The 24,672-nt window shown below is 38.6% G+C and overlaps 2 protein-coding genes across 4 annotated transcripts in view; both read left to right on the top strand.

Moving 5' to 3' along the window:
* The window catches only part of LOC134794343 (ATP synthase subunit s, mitochondrial), a 242,433-nt gene that overhangs the window by 111,836 nt on the left and 105,925 nt on the right, over positions 1-24,672 (top strand). The window lies entirely within an intron of this gene.
* Positions 19-23,444, top strand: LOC134794317 (protein FRA10AC1 homolog). 3 transcript variants are annotated; one of them, XM_063766086.1, is made up of 5 exons: positions 41-144; positions 2,912-3,190; positions 19,858-20,017; positions 22,775-23,005; positions 23,374-23,444. In XM_063766086.1, the coding sequence occupies exons 2-5, from the start codon at positions 2,918-2,920 to the stop codon at positions 23,442-23,444; spliced, it is 735 nt and encodes a 244-aa protein (XP_063622156.1). In that variant the 5' UTR covers positions 41-144; positions 2,912-2,917. The 3 variants fall into 3 exon arrangements, with proteins under 3 accessions (XP_063622153.1, XP_063622156.1, XP_063622155.1); XM_063766083.1 differs by lacking the exons at positions 2,912-3,190; positions 19,858-20,017; positions 22,775-23,005; positions 23,374-23,444 and adding an exon at positions 230-2,876 and having other exon boundaries at positions 19-144; XM_063766085.1 differs by lacking the exons at positions 2,912-3,190; positions 19,858-20,017; positions 22,775-23,005; positions 23,374-23,444 and adding an exon at positions 213-2,876 and having other exon boundaries at positions 43-144.

Below are 24,672 nucleotides of genomic sequence, written 5' to 3'. Positions count from 1 at the left end.
ATGTTAGATGAAATGAAATGAAAATGACAAAGAGTCTAAAGACGCATCCATATAGAGCAGGAGAAGTGCAGTGCATAATATTTTTAGATGTAGATCGTAGTGTCATCTGCTTATTTATTAATCCAAAACGCGTACTTATAAGAGGTAAATAATCAATTTTATTATGTTCACTTATTGGCTTATTTATTAAGGTTTCTTAATCTGGTAATCAGTGAATACTCGTTTGTAGGTTATAGTAGTGCGAGTAATATGCAGAACAACCCCCAGGAGCTTTCATGGCAGGCGATTCAGGCTATCGTGGGGGTGAAACTTCCTCCTAACGTGCTGCGATTCGATGATATTGGTTTCCACCTCGTCAAAAATTCGGTTTCTAGTGCCGAAGACTCCGATTCAGATGTGGAAATCGTCGAAAATGACTGGGAGTCCGACAACAACGCGTCTTCACGTCCAGACCACTCGGACAATGAAAAGATGTCCCCGGAGCGGGCGCCGAGCGAGTCGCCGGTTCTACATCTCGTAGAGCCCGACAATAACAATTTGACCAAAGACTCATTAGATTTTAGGAATTTTTTAGAGAAAATGGATACCAAAGAAGTTTCTGAAGGTGATCAAGGGTCCCAGGTGCAAAATGACGACGCCGATAGTTCTAATGGGAATGTAATGTCAATAGAAAACTACTTGGAGGTCACCCTGTCTACCGATTCTGAGGCTAGTCATATGTGTAGCCAATGCAACCAGATGTTTCCCAGTGAACAGCTGCTATCAGCACACCAGTGTAGTGCCAAACCCACCGAAGAAAAGAAATATCCATGTCATGTGTGCGCAGAAAAATTTCCTAGTTACTGGGAGCTAAGAAAACACATGAACAGTCACTTCCCTGGGATGCTGGACTCAAAATCTAGTTTCTGCCACCTCTGTCAGAAGGACTACACCAAAACAGGTTTCATGAACCATCTGCGCAAGCATACCGGTGAGAGACCATTTGTCTGTGAACTCTGTCACAAAGCATTCTCACAGTCTAGCTCACTCTCTATACACATGAAGTTCCATCTGAATGTGCGCAAACATGCATGCACAGTATGCGAGAAAAAGTTTGTAACTAAGAGTGAACTGTCTCGGCATATGACTGTGCATACGAAACAGAAGTCTTATTATTGTGGAGTTTGCGATAAAGCTTTTACCCGCTCTGACAATATGAAAAAACATGAGAAAACCCATGGGTGATTATGTATACTATGGTTTTGAACTGTATTATGCATCTGTTCTGGTAGAAGACTTTCATATTTTCTGGTATATTTCCAAGCCTATACCTCTTAAAGTTAAAATACCTTGAAGGATGCATTTTACAGACAATTTTCCCATTCTCTAATTGCCAAAAACTTAGTCAAGTATGTTTGTTTATTTATAATTTGCATTGTTTTATACCAAATTAAAAAATCATGATCTAGTTCATAATTTAGTCATTATGGTGTGTTTATGCGAGTGTCCTCACTCTGGTGTGCTGCTGTAGTTGCTTTTGTTTAGGTTAAGGACTTGATTATTTATGCGATTTATATATGCATGTTTGGGATACTTTAGTTTATTAGGAAAATGCCTTTACAGGTGCTCTATAATAAGGTCACACATATCTCAATCCAAAGTTGCCTTTTAGATATGATAAAGTGATATTAACTTGTGGGTAATATAGGTCAAATGTCCAAAGATTCCGATAGCCGTCAGCCTAATGTTTGCTTAAGATAGCTCAGGCCTATTGTGAAATGGGGTCAACAGCACTAATCATTGTTCCTGTGTCTCTGAAAGAGCTTTAAATCTTTATATATTTTGTACATTTTCTAGAAGGTAATTAAAATATCACTTTGTAAAGGACTCCCATGCCAAAATTTAGATAAGTGTTTTTATAAGTGACTCTTGTGTCTGTGTTGTAACCAAAGCAATAATATTTTTAATGTGCCTATTCTATGCATATGAATACCTTTTGTAAGGACAATACCAAATAATTTCTTAGAATATATTTATACATTAATGGATAACAATATTTACCACAGAAAATCATTAATTTGTAATTTTAACCAATGTATTAATTAAAGGGGGATGAGTTTGCTAAATGAATGTTAATGAGAGAAAAATATTGTAATGTTATCCCTTTCAAATGGTCTCAAGTAATTGTATTAATGTAAGCCAAGTGAACAAGTAGAATGTTTAAAAATAGTTGGCTAATTTTTACCAGTTGGTATAATTAAATTGACTGTCAAAGAAACAAGCATCACAAAATTATGATTTCACTGACTATGTAAGTACTTGTGGGCACACATTGGCTAGAAGTATTTATAAAAGGGTTGTTTTTACAAATATTGTCATTCAAATCCTTTTGCTACATAAAACTTGCCTTCAAGCACCAAATAGATATTTAAATGAAATCCCAAAGATATTAGGTATGTAGTTATTTTTACAATTGGCTATAAAACCAAAGCATTATATATTTGTGCCACTCTTTCAATTAACTGGTTGTCAATATCTTATAATTAATTAAGAGAAAAGCGGTGGTTTAATTAGGCGTATAGATTTACTATATTTTAATATATTTATTGTATTTAGATGTTTAACTGCATGACTTGTTTATAGAATAAGGATTTAAAATTGAGCCAAGTGGAAAATACACAAAATCTACAAGACTGACAATAATATTCAGAGTAGATATTAACTGTGCACAAATATTTTATTTATTGATGCGACATCAATGCGCTGCGAGCGCGAATGCACCTTGTTGTAGACTCAACATGACAATTAGAAATAAGATCCGTTTGATATGAATTATAAAACTGTTTTATTGAAAATGTAATAATCTTCGATTTTATTAAAGAGTTGTTTGTTTCAAAGGATCTTTTCTTTAATGCGTTTTCCCTTGTTCTAGGTTACAATGTCAGCGAGATTGCGTAATCTTAATCCGTATGAGCTACATAAGTACCTAGTTAACGTTTATTGTCTCAATAAGAAAGGCTCTACGACGGTGTTGGGTCGGGACACGTCCCGCGACCGGACCGACCTCGACGTCATCCGGGAGAACCACAAGTTCCTCTGGGAAGACGACGACGTTGCCGACACCTGGGAGCGCCAGTTAGCTAAGAAATATTATGACAAACTCTACAAAGAATACTGTATATGCGATCTAACAAGATACAAAGATAACAGAGTAAGTACTAGTTACACTTTATAAATAGCAACGGTCGTCAGGCTTCAATAGGATTTATAATTATGTATATTTATCCTGTATTTTCAATATTATCTAATTAGCTGATTAGTTTGCATTCTAATTAGCGTAAGATAATTATTTACATCCTGTATACTTAGCCTTGTTATGTGCCTGGCTTTTGTTTTATCGAGGGTCAATTAATTTTAATGTTCTTGTTATTTTACTTCGGTTAAAAACGGTACACCAAATGGCTACCCATGAATAAGGCAACATTAAAGGTAATGTAAATTGAGTTTACAACAATAGTGTCTGCGTCCCCTAGCATTAAGGCTGGGGCCGCTCCCCTATGAACTATTGCCTTTTTTGCCCGCGAGACCTTTGTGTGATTTACTGGGGAGCGCAACAATGATCGCAGGCGCAGGCCGTAGTGCCTTTCGGACGAGCTAAATATAGAACAGGGGTGTCATTCTAAAAGATTAGCGAGTTGACAGCTGAAACCACTGAAGCGAACCAGTATAAATACGCTCTATTTTCGAATACGGATCCAGAGGTCATGTTACGCCGGTTTTTTTTTAAGAGTCTACGTGCATGCGCTCACGCATGTGTTAGGAATCTGAGAGCATACAGCCGCTACTTTAAACAGTAACGCACATCTGTCGGTCGGCGCTTTGGATAAAGGATGTTACGAATCAATGGGCGCAACCTGAATTGCTCGAGCGCGTACCCTCGCCTCCGCGCTATTATTATAACGTGCGCTAACGGAAACTTACAGCCTCCTTCTAATCGGTTTGTAGTTGTAGCTATTTATAAGAGCTGTTTACCGATGTTCTTCGTTATTTATATAAACTGGTGATCGTAGGTATATCTACTACTGTTTATCTAGGTAAGAAGGTAATTTAAATTGATTTGGTATTTGTATTTCGTAAGTAGCTAGTTCAATAGGTACAGTCAATATTACCTATTTATTAACTAAATGGTCTGAAACATTCATGTTCCCGGGAAGACTTGACGAGGCTAGTACGACATACTTGAAAAATTGAGAAAGCCTTTCCTACGTTAACTTCTAAGTTCAGCCTACCTATTTCATTTTCCACCCGGCACTAAGAGGACAATTTTTCATTTCTAACTAGGTAACCTATTAGGTAGAGTCTGTTAGGAAAGAGAAGAGTCGTGGAATGTATTGGGCCCCATGCATTCCACGACTCTTCTCTTTCCGCACAGACTCTAGGTACGTGAGTTTCGTTATGATGTTGGAGACTCATTTGTTGCACGCAAACGGTCGCTGAAGCACGAAGGCAATGTGTGTGAGAGAGAGCAATTTAGGTACTCAGAATTAAAATTAGGTAGGTAAGTATAATCTGTATAATAGAATATTTAGAATCAAATTAACACTAATGGTGTCTTTTAAGGCGTAAGCCGATAAATGGGGAGTGGAAAGGGTTGAATTTATTTGCAAGTGCACAGGCTGGTGACAATTTAAACAGGGTGCATATTATGCCTAATAAATGCATATCTAATTTGCATAGGTATGCATATTAGATACAACCGAAACACAGATGAGGTAGGTATGGCTTCGAGCACGGTGGAGTAGACGACGGTAGTACTACATATTAGTTATTCTGTTGTAGACGGCTATAGAAAACCAGATTATGTGCTCTCTCCGTTTACGAATATTTTTTAAGGACGCCGGGCTCACGCTACACTGGTTTATCCTATGGATTCGCTTCAAAACTACTCGCCCAACCGAGGAAAATGAGAATCCACACCCAGACAATGCCACGAAACTCATGAAATTCCAGTTTGTACTAGCTAGGCCACTGGAGACTCTTTATAATTGTAATTAAATGTTAAATAAAAAAAAGTCAAGGGACCAATCAGTTGTATTTAAAAAAAATATTTTTTTTTATTAATTATGTCCCTTGGGTCTTTACAGAGTATTAAATTTGTTCGGAATAAGTTAGTAGGTATACCTACCTACTTTACTGACGACTGCAGTCAGCTGCAGTTCAAGGCTTGGAATTAGCGCAGTCTCGAAAGAATAAGTAATTTAAGTACTAAAAGTTCTTAAAATTATGGTAGCAGAGATAGTTGCGGTTTTCCTGTTGCAAGCCTATGTTTTCTTGAAGTAATGCATGTACCTATGATATACCTACCTATTTTTACCTAATAGGTACGGGGACTACTACAGACAGCGTCAAATGGCGTCAATAGTACCGGATAAAACAACGCGCCAAAGGTATCTTCCACTCTGGAATACTTTTCCAAATATAGATATGTTTTCATCAGTTCGTGTTAAAAGTATCGGTTATAAGTATGTAGTTAGGTACCTACCTAAGTTATTAAAGAATGTACCTAACTATGTCTGTATCTTTAGGTATTTAAAAAAAAATAAACAAAATCTACCCTCAAATGGCTTCTTAAGCCAGTTGAGGGTAGGTGAAAATATTACATGATCAAATAATGGCGGAGTATATTATTATACCATGAAATAATGTAGGTTAAAGCCAGGTCGTTCAGTGACAGATCCAGGTGATTTTGTATTTGGTTGGTGAATCAATAAATGTTATAACTACACAAAAATGTACAAATTATTTGTTTACTTTTATTTAAGTACGTAAAGATGCAGAGTATAATATTAGCTAATAGGTAGGTACGATAAGACTTAGCTTTAGCCTAATGTAAACATTAAATATTGTACCTAAATATGTCTTGTATGCTTTATTGTGCGCAAAGACAAAATACAAGAACCACTGTTATCTACAGAGACAATTAATTTCAACAAAGGCGAACTTATCCTCTTTATCTAAGTTTATTATTTGGGTCCACAGACCAACACCTATAGACCGAGCTTATAGGACGACTCGCGGCCACCGCCCGTATGGTGTATAGGTCAAATATAAGATTGTTCGCGCGCCGCTCCGATCAGTTGCGCCCAAGGTTACGACCTGTTAGCAGTGTGCACGAGTCTAAGAAAATAAATCGTAAACTATTGAATTCATTGGGAAATTATGGGATATTGCAGCGTAAAATGGTGTGGCAAGTCATCTAAGACATCTACTTACGAAACAGATGGAATAACATCCCACAGGAAAGTCAAATTCATTATTTCATTGAATAATGTTTCTTGTCCGCGGGGTTCATTTTATACTGGTCGTAAGCAGAGGCGAAGTATGTCCGTCCCTTTTCGTCAACTTGAAAATGCAATGCGCTATCCCTTTCCCTTTCGACTAGTGATGTGACGATGATGGTTTTTCAGTTACGGAAACTTCGTGCTTCGTCATACCGTATTGTACCATTTTAGACATAATATATAGGTAATATGTTGTGTAAATTTTTTAGAATTCTCTAGGCCAGCGGAGCAGTTAGGCCGCATGTCACGAGATGGACCTGATGATGAACTTCAAAGTGCGAGGGCACTCGGTGTTGGTTTGTGATAGACATATGTTGTATGGGTTTTTTAGAATCCTCTAGGTGAGCAGTTAGGTCTCATGTCACGAGATGGACCTGATGATGAACTCCAAAGAAGTGCGAGGGAACTCGGTGTTGGTTTGTGATAGACATATGTTGTATGGGTTTTTTAGAATCCTCTAGGTGAGCAGTTAGGTCTCATGTCACGAGATGGACCTGATGATGAACTCCAAAGAAGTGCGAGGGAACTCGGTGTTGGTTTGTGATAGACATATGTTGTATGGGTTTTTTAGAATCCTCTAGGTGAGCAGTTAGGCCGCATGTACCGAGATGGACCTGATGATGAACTTCAAAGAAGTGCGAGGGAACTCGGTGTTGGTTTGTGATAGACATATGTTGTATGGGTTTTTTAGAATCCTCTAGGTGAGCAGTTAGGTCTCATGTCACGAAATGGACCTAATGATGAACTTCAAAGAAGTGCGAGAGAACTCGGAGTTGATTTGTAATAGGCATATGTTATTGGTCCATTTGAATATGTTTTCAATACAACCTTCTATGACCTTAATAAAACGGACAAAAGAAAATAATTGTATGAGATTTTGGCGACACTTTTTTCTCGTATCGAAAGAGATTGCGATTCTGAGTGGAAATAATATAAAAATCCTAAACTTTAAAATTCATGTTCTGGGTACTTTAAACAGAAATGCCCTAATATGTTAAGTAAACATTTCAGGTACATTGTTAAATTACTTAATGAAATATTAAATTAATCAATATAATTATTTATTAAGTAAGTTTACTCTAAGTATTCTAAATTGGTAACAATTTTACCACAATAAATTTCGGTATCACTGGTAGCAGTACCCACTACCTGTAATGAACATGTCCCATCCCTAACGCTTACACGTGTCAGCGCGCCATGTTTGAAACGACCAATCGCAACGCCGTGAGCACCCCTCCCGCACCACACAGTTTGGTGATTTGCGTCGGGAACAAAATGGCCAATATTAGGTTTCTAGAGGCGGTGTTCTGTGTTTGGGTCTTATTCAACAATTTTATGTACAGACCACCTAAAAAATTAGGTTACTTTCTTTGCAGTAGGTACCTACCTATTAGACGTTTATAAATATGTAGGAATTTAATAAGATACCTACTTAGGTATCTATTGTTAACAATCATTTTAATTGTTAGGGTTCCGTACCCAAAGGGTAAAAACGGGACCCTATTACTAAGACTCCACAGTCCGTCTGTCTGTCACCAGGCTGTATCTCATGAACCGTGATAGACAGTTGAAATTTTTACAGATGATGTATTTCTGTTGCCGCTATAACAACAAATACTAAAAAGTACGGAACCCTCGGTGGGCGAGTCCGACTCGCACTTGTCCGGTTTTTTAGGGTTCAGTAGTCAACTAGGAACCCTTCGCCATGTCCGTCTGTCTGTCCCGGGCTCCAAGGCTTTATTGCTCCGCGATCGCTAGCGCTAGCAAACTGCAATTTTGCATGATGTCTAAGTAGTTATATAAATCAATCATTGCCGACAAAGTCATGTCGACGACCGGTCTGGCCTAGTGGGTATAGTGACCCTGCCTATGAAGCCGATGGTCCCGGGTTCCAATCCTGGTAGCGGCATTTATTTGTATGATGAATATGATGGTACAGTGTAGGTAGATGATTTTTTTTCTCGCTTCAACTCTATAGCTTGAGGTGTCGTTCGATAGGTCTTTCAAGAAAGAAAAAAAATGCTTTACTTTTGAACCACGGGTCCAAAAATATGAAAAACATCGTGTAAGTAAAGCTTAATAAAGACTTTCAATGAAAATTATAGGAAACATGATCAGTTAAGCCGTTCTTTTTTAGTTATCGCAAAAAGACTTCCCTTAGTAAAATAAGGCGTACAAAGCGCTGCGAAGGTTATACAGGATAAAATACTTAGGTACTAAGTCAGCCGCCGTTTAGCCTTTTCTGACACAAGGGTAACTATTAAGGAACCCTACACTGAGCATGCCCCGACATGCTCTTGGCCGGTTTTTCTATAATTTAAAGGGCTTTTGGTTGCCGTAGATAATAAAAAGTGCCTTGAACTCTGGTTTCCCCCTTTTACTGTAAATAAGTAACGACGTAAACGTCTAATTATCTAATTAACAATCCCATGGCGTTTTGAAACAAAATAGGAAGAAGCCACTTAATTGGTTCATAGTGTGCAAGTACGTACCTATTATGTACTTGGTTTAGTATACCCGTACATTCCAATCGTTCTTGTGGCAATCGCCTTATCCACCTAACTCATACCTGTTTAGGGTTACCAGATACAGATTTAGAATTTCCTGACAAAATTCCTGATTTCCGAATATTTTTCCTGACATTCATATTTTTGACGACGACCGGGGGGGGGGAAATTCCTGACATTTTCGTGTTCCGTCCCCATTCCTGACAAAAGGCCAAAATTCCTGACATGTCAGGAAAATTCCTGTCATCTGGTAACCCTATACCTGCCCATACAACCATTTCCAGTCGCCGTTACGACGCGGTGTAGACACATCTTGTGTCGACACCGTCTGTTTCGGTCACAATTCCAGTCGCAGAGTCGTCGCCGTGTCGATGTCGTAGTCAGATCGTATAATCCGCCGTATTACATTACGGCTAGCCGTTATCAAAAACAGGGGCGTTTTGAAATGCGGCGGTTCGACGATTAGCCGGATTGTCATTGCGATACGTTCTTCAATAAGGCGGCCAACGTTTAGCCGCATCGTACTACTATTTTAGATTGTAGAGTGACCAGTTCTTTCGGTCGCCTACGTAACCGGAGATTGACAATGTTTGCAATTTAATTTATTTTTACCATGGTCCCACCGCACTAAATGTGTTTCTTTTCCAAAACATTTCCTTCACAACTTAAATAGACGGAGCCCCGCAAGCGGGGCTCCTATTTCTGGGCGGTTTGCCCTTCGGGCATCTGAAGCTACCTAACGAACCTAACCTACTTACCTACCTACGCTTTTTTCCCCAAAGTGTAATGTTTTCACGGACGTCTCACTAAATCAATAGGTAGGTAGGTTAGGTTCGTTTGGTAGCTTCAGATGCCCGAAGGGCAAACCGCTCAGAAATAGGAGCCCCGCGAAGCGGGGCTCCGTCTAGTTAAGTTGCGAAAGAAATGTTTTTTGAAAAGAAACAGTCTGACGAACTCCAGATTTGATGGACACCCCGTTTGGCAGGCAGCGCCACGGGTGTTAAAAATGGGAACTAAAAACTGTCAAAGCGGCGCCCATATAACCATTCCAGTCGCAGAATCACAAAGTGGTAACTAAATGTCAGATGTGTCGTAACAGAGTCCACACAATGTGTCTAGAATTGTTTCGAAACAAAGTGTCGTCGCCGTGTCTACACTTTTCCGTAACAAGGTGTCGACACATTTGTGTGCACTTTGCGTGCGGTTTGCGACTAAATCTGACAGCAAATTTGTGACAGCAAATGTCAATATAAAATACCTCTTGAAAACCAAGGTTTGTCAAACTACTATTAGTGTCTCGTGTGCTCGTAATTCTAGTAAGTCATCATGGGCAATGCAAATGATAATAATCGACCGAAACCATATAAACACCCAACACCCGTCAACCTTTTACAGAAAAGTTTTTAAAGAAATTCAATAAGCTACTTAGGTCAGGCAACGAATGCTCCAAAAGTTGTAGAGGGAAATGCTCGGAACACAATTTTTGACTCCGTAACTCGGTTTGACAAGTTAGGAGGTGAACATATCAAAAGTCTCCGGCCGTAGCCCTTGAGCGGGGGGGAGAGAGGGGGCTTTGAAGGTCCCATTTTCCCGTTTTTCGATTATATCTCGGAAACTATGCATCTCAGCGACATGGCCACTTATACAAAATGAAAGTTAATTTAATTTGTTACAAGTTTATTCAGTCAATTTTTTCGATATGTTGAATAGTTTTTGAGATATCCGCTCTTGAAAGTTTATTTAGGGCTCTCAATTTTATCTTGATATATCTATATCAGTGAAGGTGCTAGGCCGTGTTTGGTATCGTTTTCGTATAAATCTGGGGTGCTGAATCCATTTAAGATATCACATTGACACCATTCCACAAAATAAAAATAAATCTTTTTAGGGTTCCGTACCTCAAAAGGAAAAAACGGAACCCTTATAGGATCACTCGTGCGTCTGTATGTATGTCCGTCTGAATACACAAAATAGTTCTTTACCTATAGATGACAGGAAAACCTATTAGAAATGTGCAGTCAAGCGCGAGTCGGACTTAATGTACGGAACCCTTAATACGCGAGTCCGACTCGCACTTGGCCGGTTTTTTTGAAACTCTTCTTGACGCTTAACCGCTGAACCGATTTCGTTGAAATTTGGTATAGAAATAGTTTGCGTCCCGGAACAGGACATAGGATAGATCTTATAACCAAAATCATCTTTTGAAGGTGTGAAAAGTGGCGTGGAAATTTGTACGGGAAATCAATAACCGCTGAACCGATTTATATGAAATTTGGGATGGTCTACATCTTTGATTTAGTTAAAAATGATGAAAAAACATGACTCCAAACCTAAACTTAAACAGTATTAACTTCAAGAAGTCAATTCTGAATTCCCCCCTACACCTCATTTCACACCTTTAAAGGATGATTTTTGAGATAACTTATTATATCCTGTCTCGGGACTCAAAATATATGTGTACCAAATTTAAATTAAAACTGATCAGCAGTTTAAGCGTGAAGAGGAGTTTAAAAGAAAGTATTTTAATAAGTTTATATGTTTTTACTTCGGAATGGTGTCAATGTGATACCTTAACTAAATTTGGTACTGCGAATTTATACGAAAACGATACCAAACATGGCCTCGTAGCTTTACTGTTGTAGAAGTCAAAATAAAATTGAGAGCCCTAAATTCTTATTACTTGGCCAAACTTGTGTAGAAGGAAAAGGTAAAATAAAAGTCTTCGGCAGGAATATAAGACACAAATATATTTTTTTTTGCGTTACTATTTCATTCATCAAATATAAACATACCTTGATTATACTATTCTAGTGAGATCCTCATAGATAAACAAAAACATTTACTTAAAAAATTACAAGGTCGAAATGTCACGGAACTTGTGAGAGTAATATGTGAAAAATATAAACTTTTATGACAAAAAAAATCTGGACACAATTTAAGAACCACCCAATTGCGTCGAGGAATCATCTGTATTTTTGCTTGTTTCATTACCTCCTCGCTTCTTTTTTGTCCTTTGTATTCTGTAGCAATTTGTTAGATCTGAAAATAAAGATAACTTGCGTCGTCACGGATGTCGATTTATAGGTTTTAGGGAGTGCAGAATTCGAAAACGATGATCATTTTATAATCCAAGATGGCGGCTACGTATTTTGTCATAAAAGTGGAATCCAAAATAGTCATCATTTTCGAAATCTGCGCCCCCTAAAACCTATAAAATGACATCCATGACGACTTTTATGACATAGTGCATGGCCGCCATCTTGGAATCCAAAATAGTCATCATTTTCGAAATCTGCGCCCCCTAAAACCTATAAAACGATATCCATGACGACTTTTATGACATAGTGCATTGCCGCCATTTTTAAATTGAAAATGTTATCATTTTCGAAATCTGCGCCCCCCAAAACCTATAAAACGACACCCATGATGACTTTTATGACATAGTGCATGGCCGCCATTTTGGATTCCAAAATGGTCATCATTTTCGAAAGCGGGGCCCCCTAAAACCTATAAAACGACATACATGACGACTTTTATGACATAGTGCATGGCCGCCATCTTGGAATCCAAAATGGTCATCATTTTCGAAATCTGCGCCCCCTAAAACCTATAAAACGACACCCATGACGACTTTTATGACATAGTGCATGGCCGCCATTTTGGAATCCAAAATGGTTATCATTTTCTAAATCTGCGCCCCCCAAAACCTATAAAACGACACCCATGACGACTTTTATGACATAGTGCACGGCCGCCATTTTGGATTTCAAAATGGTCATCATTTTCTAAATCGGGGCCCCCTAAAACCTATAAAACGACATCCATGACGACTTTTATGACATAGTGCATGGCCGCCATCTTGGAATCCAAAATGGTTATCATTTTCGAAATCTGCGCCCCCTAAAACCTATAAAACGACACCCATGACGACTTTTATGGCATAGTGCATGGCCGCCATTTTGGATTCCAAAATGGTCATCATTTTCAAAATTGGGGCCCCCTAAAACGTATAAAACGACATCCATGACGACTTTTATGACACAGTGCATGGCCGCCATTTCGGATTCCAAAATGGTCATTATTTTCGAAATCGGCACTCCCTAAAACCTATATATCGACACCCATCTCGACTTTTATGACAAAGTGTTTTGCTACCATCTGCATGCAAGACATTTCTATTATTTTTACGTACAAAAATGGCCCCCTGTCAACTTTCAATCGAGATTTAATCGATAATTTATTCGATTAATATTCAGATTCATTCAATTTCAATCTATGTTAGGTCGACTAAACTAATCGCGATTAAAATTTGAGAATTAACTTTTTTTATTCCATTAATTAGTCGAATAAACAGTTAATCGATTGATGCCCATCTCTGACCACGGCATTTTTACTCTTTGAGAATATCTGAAAACAAATCAACACAAGGAGCCATTTTGCAAATCCAGTAACATACCAGTAACTTTGTTATTACTTTTGACAGCGCGTGTCATGTGTCAACACAGAGTCGACACAAAGTCGAAACATTGCAACTACTTTGTGACTGCAATATTTCTCAGCCTTAAACCATATTTATACATCATAATTAACAAGTTTCGTAGTATGTAAAGCGTTATTTCTGTTATTTAAGTATAGTATACGCATCGAAGTACTAAAAATGCTTCAAATAATATAGTTATGAACACAGGCACTGAGAAGTAAACAATTTCATTTCCGGCTAAACTAAAACAACGTGGTGGCGCGTTGATTATATTACACTTAGTTTATCAAATCACTCGAGCAGTTTAATTCCCCATAATAATTTAAGTCATATTGTAATATAAATGCAAACAATATATAATTACGTCTTGTAATCCGTTTTAGAGATGGCGTATTAATGTCACTTATTTTTATTTAAGTATTTTTCCATCTGACAGTTTCCATTTGACAGGAACAAAATGAACGAATGAACGAATGATTTTAGCATAAAGTAGTCGCAAACCCGAAACAATGTGTGCACACGGCGACCACACTTTATGTCACTTTGTGTCATGTGTCGACCCTTCCCCATTTCTGGTAACTGTGTCGACACGGCGACGACTCTGCGACTGGAATTGTGACCGAAACAGACGGTGTCGACACAAGATGTGTCAACACCGCGTCGTAACGGCGACTGGAAATGGTTGTATGGGCGGCTAATGACTCGCTGTATTACATTACGGCTAGCCGTGTTGAAGAACGTATGGCGCCGAATACATTCCGGCGAATTCTCATTCAGCCGCATTCAATCCGGCTAATCGTTAAACCGCCGCATTTCAAAACGCCCCTGTTTTTGAAAACGGCTAGCCGTAATGTAATACGGCGGATTATACGATCCGACTGCGACATCGACACAGTTACCAGAAATGGGGAAGGGTCGACACATGACACAAAGTGACATAAAGTGTGGTCGCCGTGTGCACACATTGTTACGAGTTTGCGACTACTTTATGCCAAAATCATTCGTTCATTCGTTCATTTTGTTCCTGTCAAATGGAAACTGTCAGATGGAAAAATAGTTAAATAAAAATAAGTGACATTAATACGCCATCTCTAAAACGGATTACAAGACGTAATTATATATTGTTTGCATTTATATTACAATAGGACTTAAATTATTATGGGGAATTAAACTGCTCGAGTGATTTGATAAACTAAGTGTAATATAATCAACGCGCCACCACATTGTTTTAGTTTAGCCGGAAATCAAATTGTTTACTTCTCAGTGCCTGTGTTCAACTATATTATTTGAAGCATTTTTAGAGTACTTCGATGCGTATACTATACTTAAATAAAAGAAATAACGCTTTACATACTACGAAACTTGTTAATTAAGATGTATAAATATGGTTTAAGGCTGAGAAATATTACAGTCACAAAGTAGTCGCAATGTTTCGACTTTTTGTCGACTCTGTGTTGACACATGACACGCGCTGTCAAAAGTAATAACAAAGTTACTGGTATGTTACTGGATTTGCAAAATGGCTCCTTCTGTTGATTTGTTTTCAGATATTCTCAAAGTGTAAAAATGCCGTGGTCAGAGATGGGCATTAATCGATTAACTGTTTATTCGACTAATTAATGGAATAAAAAAAGTTAATTCTCAAATTTTAATCGCGATTAGTTTAGTCGACCTAACATAGATTGAAATTGAATTAATCTGAATATTAATCGAATAAATCATCGATTAAATCTCGATTGAAAGTTGACAGGGGGCCATTTTTGTACGTAAAAATAATAGAAATGTCTTGCATGCAGATGGTAGCAAAACACTTTGTCATAAAAGTCGAGATGGGTGTCGATTTATAGGTTTCAGGGAGTGCCGATTTCGAAAATAATGACCATTTTGGAATCCGAAATGGCGGCCATGCACTGTGTCATAAAAGTCGTCATGGATGTCGTTTTATAGGTTTTAGGGGGCCCCGATTTAGAAAATGATGACCATTTTGAAATCCAAAATGGCGGCCATGCACTATGTCATAAAAGTCGTCATGGGTGTCGTTTTATAGGTTTTGGGGAGCGCAGATTTAGAAAATGATGACCATTTTGGATTCCAAAATGGCGGCCATGCACTATGTCATAAAAGTCGTCATGGGTGTCGTTTTATAGGTTTTAGGGGGCGCAGATTTCGAAAATGATGACCATTTTGGATTCCAAGATGGCGGCCATGCACTATGTCAAGTCGTCATGGATGTCGTTTTATAGGTTTTAGGGGGCCCCGCTTTCGAAAATGATGACCATTTTGGAATCCAAAATGGCGGCCATGCACTATGTCATATACGTCGTCATGGGTGTCGTTTTATAGGTTTTGGGGGGCGCAGATCTAGAAAATGATGACCATTTTCGATTTCAAAATGGCGGCAATGCACTATGTCATAAAAGTCGTCATGGATATCGTTTTATAGGTTTTAGGGGGCGCAGATTTCGAAAATGATGACTATTTTGGATTCCAAGATGGCGGCCATGCATTATGTCATAAAAGACGTCATGGATGTCGTTTTATAGGTTTTAGCGGGCGCAGATTTTGCAAATGATGACCATTTTGGAATCCAAAATGGCGGCCATGCACTAGGTCATAAAAGTTGTCATGGGTGTCGTTTTATAGGTTTTAGGGGGCCCTGATTTCGAAAATGATGACCATTTTGGAATCCAAAATGGCGGCCATGCAGTATGTCATAAAAGTCGTCATGGCTGTCGTTTTATAGGTTTTAGGGAGCGCAGATTTCGAAAATAATAACTATTTTGGAATCCAAGATGGCCGCCATGCACTATGTTAAAAGTCGTCATGGGTCATGGTCATCAATTTCGAAATCTGCACACCTGTTTCAAATAAGGTATCGGTAGATGCATCCTAGTAAGTCAACAACATCTATATCTACTATCGAAATGTACTTTTGATAGTACTTATGTAGTAGTACTAAATTTAATCTGAAAGGAATTAAGTAATATATATTCCTGTACCTAATGAAGAATCGACATTGATTTCTATTACTAGTAATTGTAGTATTCGAAAAATTGATTTCTGATTCCTCAAATGGAATTGTACTTAGTAATTCGGTATTGTTAGATTACAAAGTAATCTAGGAATCGGTAATCAGATTACAAAGTAATTTCAAGTAATCGTGGAATCAGCATGCATTCAATTGATCTGTTTGGCGAACCGCGAGTTCACAGTTCGGGGCGAACTACTATATGTATAGGTTTTAGGGTGTGCAGAATTCGAAAATGATGACCATTTTGGAAACCAAGATGTCTACCGTACACTTTGTCATAAAAGTCGTCATGGATCTCGATTTGTAGGTATTAGGGAGTGGAGAATTCGAAAATTATGACCGTTTTAGAATCTAAGATGTCTGCCGTGCTCGTTGGTCATGGTCATCATTTTCGAATTCTACTCTTCCTAACACCTATAAATCAACATCCATGACGGCTTATATGACAAAGTGCACGGCAGACATCTTGGAATCCAAAATGGTCATCATTTTCGAATTCTGCACCCCCTAAAACCTATAAAACGATATCCATGACGACTTTTATGACAAAGTGCACGGCAGTTATCTTGGATTCCAAACTGGTCATCATTTTCGAAATCGGCACTTCCTAAACCTATAAAACGATATTCATGACGACTTTTATGACAAAATACGTAGCCGCCATCTTGGATTATAAAATGATCATCGTTTTCGAATTCTGCACTCCCTAAAACCTATAAATCGACATCCGTGACGACGCAAGTTATCTTTATTTTCAGATCTAACAAATTGCTACAGAATACAAAGGACAAAAAAGAAGCGAGGAGGTAATGAAACAAGCAAAAATACAGATGATTCCTCGACGCAATTGGGTGATTCTTAAATTGTGTCCAGATTTTTTTGTCATAAAAGTTTTTATTTTTCACATATTACTCTCACAAGTTCCGTGACATTTCGACCTTGTAATTTTTTAAGTAAATGTTTTTGTTTATCTATGAGGATCTCACTAGAATAGTATAATCAAGGTATGTTTATATTTGATGAATGAAATAGTAACGCAAAAAAAAAAAATATTTGTGTCTTATATTCCTGCCGAAGACTTTTATTTTACCTTTTCCTTCTACACAAGTTTGGCCAAGTAATAAGAATTTAGGGCTCTCAATTTTATTTTGACTTCTACAACAGTAAAGCTACGAGGCCATGTTTGGTATCGATTTCGTATAAATTCGCAGTACCAAATTTAGTTAAGGTATCACATTGACACCATTCCGAAGTAAAAACATATAAACTTATTAAAATACTTTCTTTTAAACTCCTCTTCACGCTTAAACTGCTGAACAGTTTTAATTTAAATTTGGTACACATATATTTTGAGTCCCGAGACAGGACATAATAAGTTATCTCAAAAATCATCCTTTAAAGGTGTGAAATGAGGTGTAGGGGGGAATTCAGAATTGACTTCTTGAAGTTAATACTGTTTAAGTTTAGATTTGAAGTCATGTTTTTTTATCATTTTTAACTAAATCAAAGATGTAGACCATCCCAAATTTCATATAAATCGGTTCAGCGGTTATTGATTTCCCGTACAAATTTCCACGCCACTTTTAACACCTTCAAAATATGATTTTGGTTATAAGATCTATCCTATGTCCTGTTCCGGGTCGCAAACTATTTCTATACCAAATTTCAACGAAATCGGTTCAGCGGTTAAGCGTCAAGAGGAGTTTCAAAAAAACCGGCCAAGTGCGAGTCGGACTCGCGTATTAAGGGTTCCGTACATTAAGTCCGACTCGCGCTTGACTGCACATTTCTAATAGGTTTTCCTGTCATCTATAGGTAAAGAACTATTTTGTGTATTCAGACGGACATACATATAGACGCACGAGTGATCCTATAAGGGTTCCGTTTTTTCCTTTTGAGGTACGGAACCCTAACAATTTTTTTTTTATTTTGTGGAATGGTGTCAATGTGATACCTTAAATGGATTCAGCACCCCAGATTTATACGAAAACGATACCAAGCACGGCCTAGCACCTTCACTGATATAGATATATTAAGATAAAATTGAGACCCCTAAATAAACTTTCAAGAGCGGATATCTCAAAAACTATTCAACATATCGAAAAAATTGACTGAATAAACTTGTAACAAATTAAATTAACTTTCATTTTGTATAAGTGGCCATGTCGCTGAGATGCATAGTTTCCGAGATATAATCGAAAAACCGGAAAATGGGACCTTCAAAGCCCCCTCTCTCCCCCCGCTCAAGGGCTACGGCCGGGGACTTTTGATATGTTCACCTCCTAACTTGTCAAACCGAGTTACGGAGTCAAAAATTGTGTTCCGAGCATTTCCCTCTACAACTTTTGGAGCATTCGTTGCCTGACCTAAGTAGCTTATTGCATTTCTTTAAAAACTTTTCTGTAAAAGGTTGACGGGTGTTGGGTGTTTATATGGTTTTGGTCGATTATTATCATTTGCATTGCCCATGATGACTTACTAGAATTACGAGCACACGAGGCACTAATAGTAGTTTGACAAACCTTGGTTTTCAAGAGGTATTTTATATTGACATTTGCTGTCACAAATTTGCTGTCAGATTTAGTCGCAAACCGCACGCAAAGTGCACACAATGTGTCGACACCTTGTTACGAAAAAGTGTACACACGGCGACGACACTTTGTTTCGAAACAATTCTAGACACATTGTGTGGACTCTGTTACGACACATCTGACATTTAGTTACCACTTTGATGATTCTGCGACTGGAATGGTTATATGGGATGTTTCATACAAAATATTTCAGATTTTAGAACTTTTAACAGTAACAAGATGATTTTGTTTCCACACTAACCCAATTGTAGATTTGAGGACTTTACTCACACACATCACAAATGTTGGCTACATATATATCACCGTAAAGGTCTGAAAGTCTGCTAAATATCAAATCTCATTTCGTTCCGAGACTAACACTTCGGTACCTACTGTTACGAGCTACCGATCGAACGTGAAATTAATCCTTTACTACTAGGTGATGATCCCGAGTGAAATATTTAGTGATGGTCATACTGAACAACTTTTCCCATTGACCAACCATGACATCAGGAAACAGAAGCTATTCGATAAAAAAAACTTCGAGAGCTCAGAGTAGCCGACGCGTATGGATCCGAGACCGGGGTATTTTTCTCTGAGGGAAAAGTTGTTCACTAAAGCCAATTTTGTCATTCCTGACAATAGCCTCACCCCCTTATTCATAAACGTTTACTAAAGTTGACAAGCCGATAATAATCGTTTGTCCCTTTCCGACGTATCGGTATAATGGAAAGGGACAAACGATTATTATCGGCTTGTCAACTTTAGTAAACGTTTATGAATAAGGGGGTCAGTATCTATTTATTTAAACGTTATTGCACACAATACAAAAAAAGTACAAATGGCGGACTTAATGCCTAAAGGCATTCTCTACCAGTCAACCATAGAGCTAAACAGAGAAAATCATCATGCAGTTTGAAATGTTTGAATATGTTGAATGTTGAACCAGGTTGCACTCCGGTGGCGAGTGGAGCACGAGGTTGTGGCCGGTAAAGGCCAATTCCAGTGTGGCAGCAAACATTGCACCAACGCCACTGGACTCCGATCCTGGGAGGTCAACTTCGCGTATGTCGAGGACGGGGAGAAGAAGAATGCCCTTGTCAAATTACGTAAGTTATGAAATGTTCCTCTTCCTGCCTAATGTTTTTAGTAAAAAACATTTTATTTTATGTGGTTCTTGCTCAGGAATCCCGAAACCTAAACATAAGGGTCCATAATTGAAAACATTGGGCAGAATCCTGAAGTTCTTTAAACAATACTTTATTAGGCAGAACGAAGTTATAGCATATTACGGCCTTGATAAAGCATCCTAATACCAAAGAGAATAGAGTGTATTATAGGGTTACTGTCATGGTAAATTATGTATTAGCCACAGTACATTTACTGTAGTGTCCGACCGAAGGTTCGGTTTCGGCCAGTTTCGGCCAGTTTCGGCCAAAAAATCATGTTTCGGCTGTAGTTTCGGTTTCGGCCAAAAAACGGCCGAACCCTTCGGCCGGGCCGAAACTTACGAAATGGTACTTCGTACTATGAAACTAAACTATGAGACAAAGACCAAAAGTTGGGGAATAAGTAGGACAACAATATTAATATGTACCTACATAATTATACTGATTAATGTATAGGTACAGAAATTAATTGGTTTATTATAAAACACAATTCCCTAATGAGGGCGCTACTAGACGGTCGACGCAGTCTTAAGAGGCTGTTAATACCTATAACGCGCACACTGTCTAATTGTATCGGAGTAAATGAGATAGCACTGTCGCATGGTACTGGGCCTGGGCAAAGAAATAAGAAAACTCATCATCTTCCTCGCGTAATGTCGGAATATTTGCCACGGCTCATGGGAGCCTGGGGTCCAATTGACAACTAATCCCACGAATTGGCGTAGGTACTAGTTTTTACGAAAGCGACTGCCATCAGACTGACCTTCGAAGCCAGAGAGTAAACTAGGCCTTATCGGGATTAGTCCGGCTTCCTCACTATGTTTTTCCTTCACCGAAAAGCAAATAGTAAATATCAAATGATATTTCGTATATAAGTTCCGAAAAAGTCATTCCTACGAGCCGGGGTTTGTACCTTGCGACCTTCGGATTGAAAGTCGCACGCTCTTACCGCTAGGCCACCAGCGCTCAAGGAAATATCTCGCTTTTTAATACAATGGACATTGGTTGGAGTCTCTGTGCTCAACTACTTATCCTGAAGCCTGAAGCACGGCTTTGACTTCGCCTCACTGGGGCACTTCGGACGTTTAGGCCCACGTGAAGATCGGTACCCGGCCTTGCGATATTGTCAAAAAAAAAATTCGAGCTCGCTGCGCTCGCGTTTTTGGTTGACCCTATATCTACGTGTTGGCTTGACTAGTGAATGAATAGAGTTAGACCAAGACATTACTGCAATTATTTTGATAGCATCCGCAGTGCAACTAGTGCAAATGTTATTTATACGTCATAATTTCATAGAAGTTTTGACGTTTAAAATAACACATGCACTGCGTGTGTTATCAAATCGTTGCAGAATTATCTTGGTCTAACTCTAGTAACTTTCTTAAAAAACTGCTTAAGTAACATCAATTTCAAGGACATTGGGTGTTGACAGCCCCATAATATGTGTGTAAAAGCGGTTTTATAACATTTTTTCAACGATTTTAACAAGTCTACAAAAGGTTCGGTTTCGGTTTCGGTTTCGGCCGAAACTAGAGCCAAAGCCGAACATTCGGTTTCGGTTTCGGCAAAAAAACATGTTTCGGTCGGACACTAATTTACTGCCATCTTTTGACAGAAAATTAAAACTGTTAGAACGCCATTTGCTTTAATCTTTATTCTGTCACTGATATATTATATTACTTATGTGTCAATTTGTTAAATGTCAAAAATTAACGCCATCTACTCGACAGTAGGCCAAAGGTATAGCGCCATCGTTCGAAAAGATTGCACCATACCTTTGGCCTAGTCTAGCCTCTATTACTAATTCTCTTTGCTAATACCTAAAGCAACCCTTAATTTTTTGGAACCCTAAATGATCCTAAAAGAATCTTGCGTGCCGCGGTTGACCGCCGATTACCTACTTGCATAGATAGGCTAAATACTTCAGGTAGGTAAGCAGCAAACTAATACCTTTACTAATAATGTAGAGTTGTAGAGCATCTTCTTACAACGCGTATCTAAAACCCAAGCAACATGCCTTTTATTCCCACATGTACGAGTAGGAATATCTCAGAAGCCTGTTTTGCAATCCACGACTGCTGCCAAAGGCTAAATTTAGTTCACCGCCCAAAGTAAGGACTTGCCACAACCTAACGCTGCCATTTGGCTCGCGTCCAGTTCTTTCTCTAAAAGTACCTAAAGGCTTGTTGAACCTTATTTTTATAGGAATAAAGCAGCCTTCCGTTCATTCGAATGTGAGGCACCGGCTGAGAATATAACCAGCCACGCTACGTAGGTCGCAACCCACTGAGATTATTTATTTTTAGCTTTATTGTAGGTTGACTGAAATATCCAGAACCACGCGAAGAAGGTTCGGTTCGTTTATTAGTTCGGACGCTCTGTCTTAATTTTTGTGAAGATAATAATAAACTATTGTATCTGTTTAGACCAAAATGGTTTATTGGTTGGTTATGCCTGAAAGCAGTTAAACCCACAGTTTATATTTTTTAATTTTTGGGGTTGGGCATGATAGTTAAATAAATAAAATAATATGCTCTACAAATAATGATCCCCAAACCTAAATTATAGGCTCGTATTATCTTAAATTGAAGCATTCTACTTTTTGTTGATAAAATACAATAACAGCTAGCTTTGGATATGCAGTCTAGCAGGCACAGCTTTTCCAACAGAGCGATTACATTTGTATTTTTTACCCAGGTTTGTGTCCAGAATGCTCCGACAAACTGAACTATCGATCAAAGAAGCGTGAAGTAAAAAGGTTGAAAAAGAGTCGTAAGAAAAAGAAAAAGACAAAAAACAAAGATTCTTCATCGGAGAAAGAGAGTAGCGACGAAGAAGAATCGAGCGCGCCTAGTGAGACCGCGGAGCCGGCGGCTTCGACTAGCGCCGTCGAGGCGGGGGCAACGGACGAATCCTTGTGGAAGAAAGGTAAGCCACTGATAGCGAAGGGCTTCCTATTTTTGCAAAGATATTTGAGTTTATAAACTTAAATTTAATTCAAAAGTTAAAAATAAATAAATAAATGACTAAGGTATGGTCAACTCCCACTTGACCAAAATGTTGACTACGTACAAATTTCACAAAAAAAGAACTAATGATTCCCAAGACAGTTTTCCTCTCTTCTCTTCAGTCGTTTCTGATTTCCCCGTACAATCTTACTAAAAAAATACTCCGTATACCTAGATAGATTACCTAGCTAGGTATAGATGCCCTACTTATACTCGCAACTACGTAGCGGTCTTGGCGTTCAAAGAGTAAAAACTATTTTTTTTAAACGTAATTGTAATTATTTTCAGGAGTGCAAGAAGCTGAAGAGAAATCCCGTGAAGAAGAATTCGCAGAGTATTTAGAAGACTTATTGCTATAACCAGGGTTGGGCAGTATTTCAATTACATGTATTTGAAATACGTATTTGAAATACATTTTTGTATTTTGTATTTGTATTTCAAATACTACCTGGAAAAGTATTTTGTATTTGGTATTTCAAATACTGAACTCACATGTATTTTGTATTTTGTATTTCAAATACTTCAAGCATCAAAATACATTTCTACAAAATACATTTAATTAAATTCTATAATCCTAAAATGGAACGTTTATTTAAATATAATGTACGACTTGTACGAGGGCAAATACAATGCGCGAGCTATTCTGCGCGGAACTTTTCGTCAACAGCCAGGGTATAGGGTCATTGCAGTAGTTTCCGTCCATGCTCTAGTTTTAGACTACTTGACGGATTAGCAAATAATATATTTCATTTTTAATTTACTACTTGCGAAATATAATTTTGATATCATCATCATCGTAGTCATGGCATAGTCGATGGAGGAACTCAGCATGATGCTCGATGACCTCAACCGAGTTTCACAACGGGTGGGCTTGAAAATGAACATGGACAAGACGAAACTTATGTCAAATGCCAATGTTGTGCCCATCCCAGTCTCTGTTGGGAACTCGGTACTCGAAGTTGTTGACTCGTACATCTACCTAGGACAAGTAGTCCAATTAGGTAGGTCCAACTTCGAGAAAGAGGTCAACAGCCGAATCCAACTCGGTTGGGCAGCGTTCGGGAAACTACGTAATGTCTTTTCGTCCGACATACCTCAGTGCCTCAAGACGAAAGTCTTTAATCAATGTGTGTTACCAGTGATGACTTACGGCTCCGAAACGTGGTTTTTCACTATCGGCCTCATCTCAAAACTCAAAGTCGCTCAACGAGCTATGGAGAGGGCTATGCTCGGAGTTTCTCTACGTGATCGAATCAGAAATGAGGAGATCCGTAGACGAACTAAAGTCACCGACATAGCCCACCGGATTAGCAAGCTGAAGTGGCAATGGGCAGGCCACATTGCACGCAGAGAAGATGGCCGATGGGGTCGAAAAGTGCTCGAGTGGAGACCACGGACTAGCAAGCGCAGCGTAGGACGTCCACCCACAAGATGGACATACGATCTTGTTAAGGTCGCCGGAAGACGCTGGATGCGGGTCGCTTCCAACCGGCAAGGTGGAGGCCTATGTTCAGCAGTGGACGTCTTATGGCTGAGATGATGATGATGATCATCATCATCATCATCATCATCATCAGCCTGCTCTCG

Source organism: Cydia splendana, chromosome 10, assembly GCF_910591565.1.
Source record: "Cydia splendana chromosome 10, ilCydSple1.2, whole genome shotgun sequence".
Lineage (NCBI taxonomy): Eukaryota > Metazoa > Arthropoda > Insecta > Lepidoptera > Tortricidae > Cydia > Cydia splendana.
This window is presented reverse-complemented; position numbering and strand designations above follow the sequence as displayed.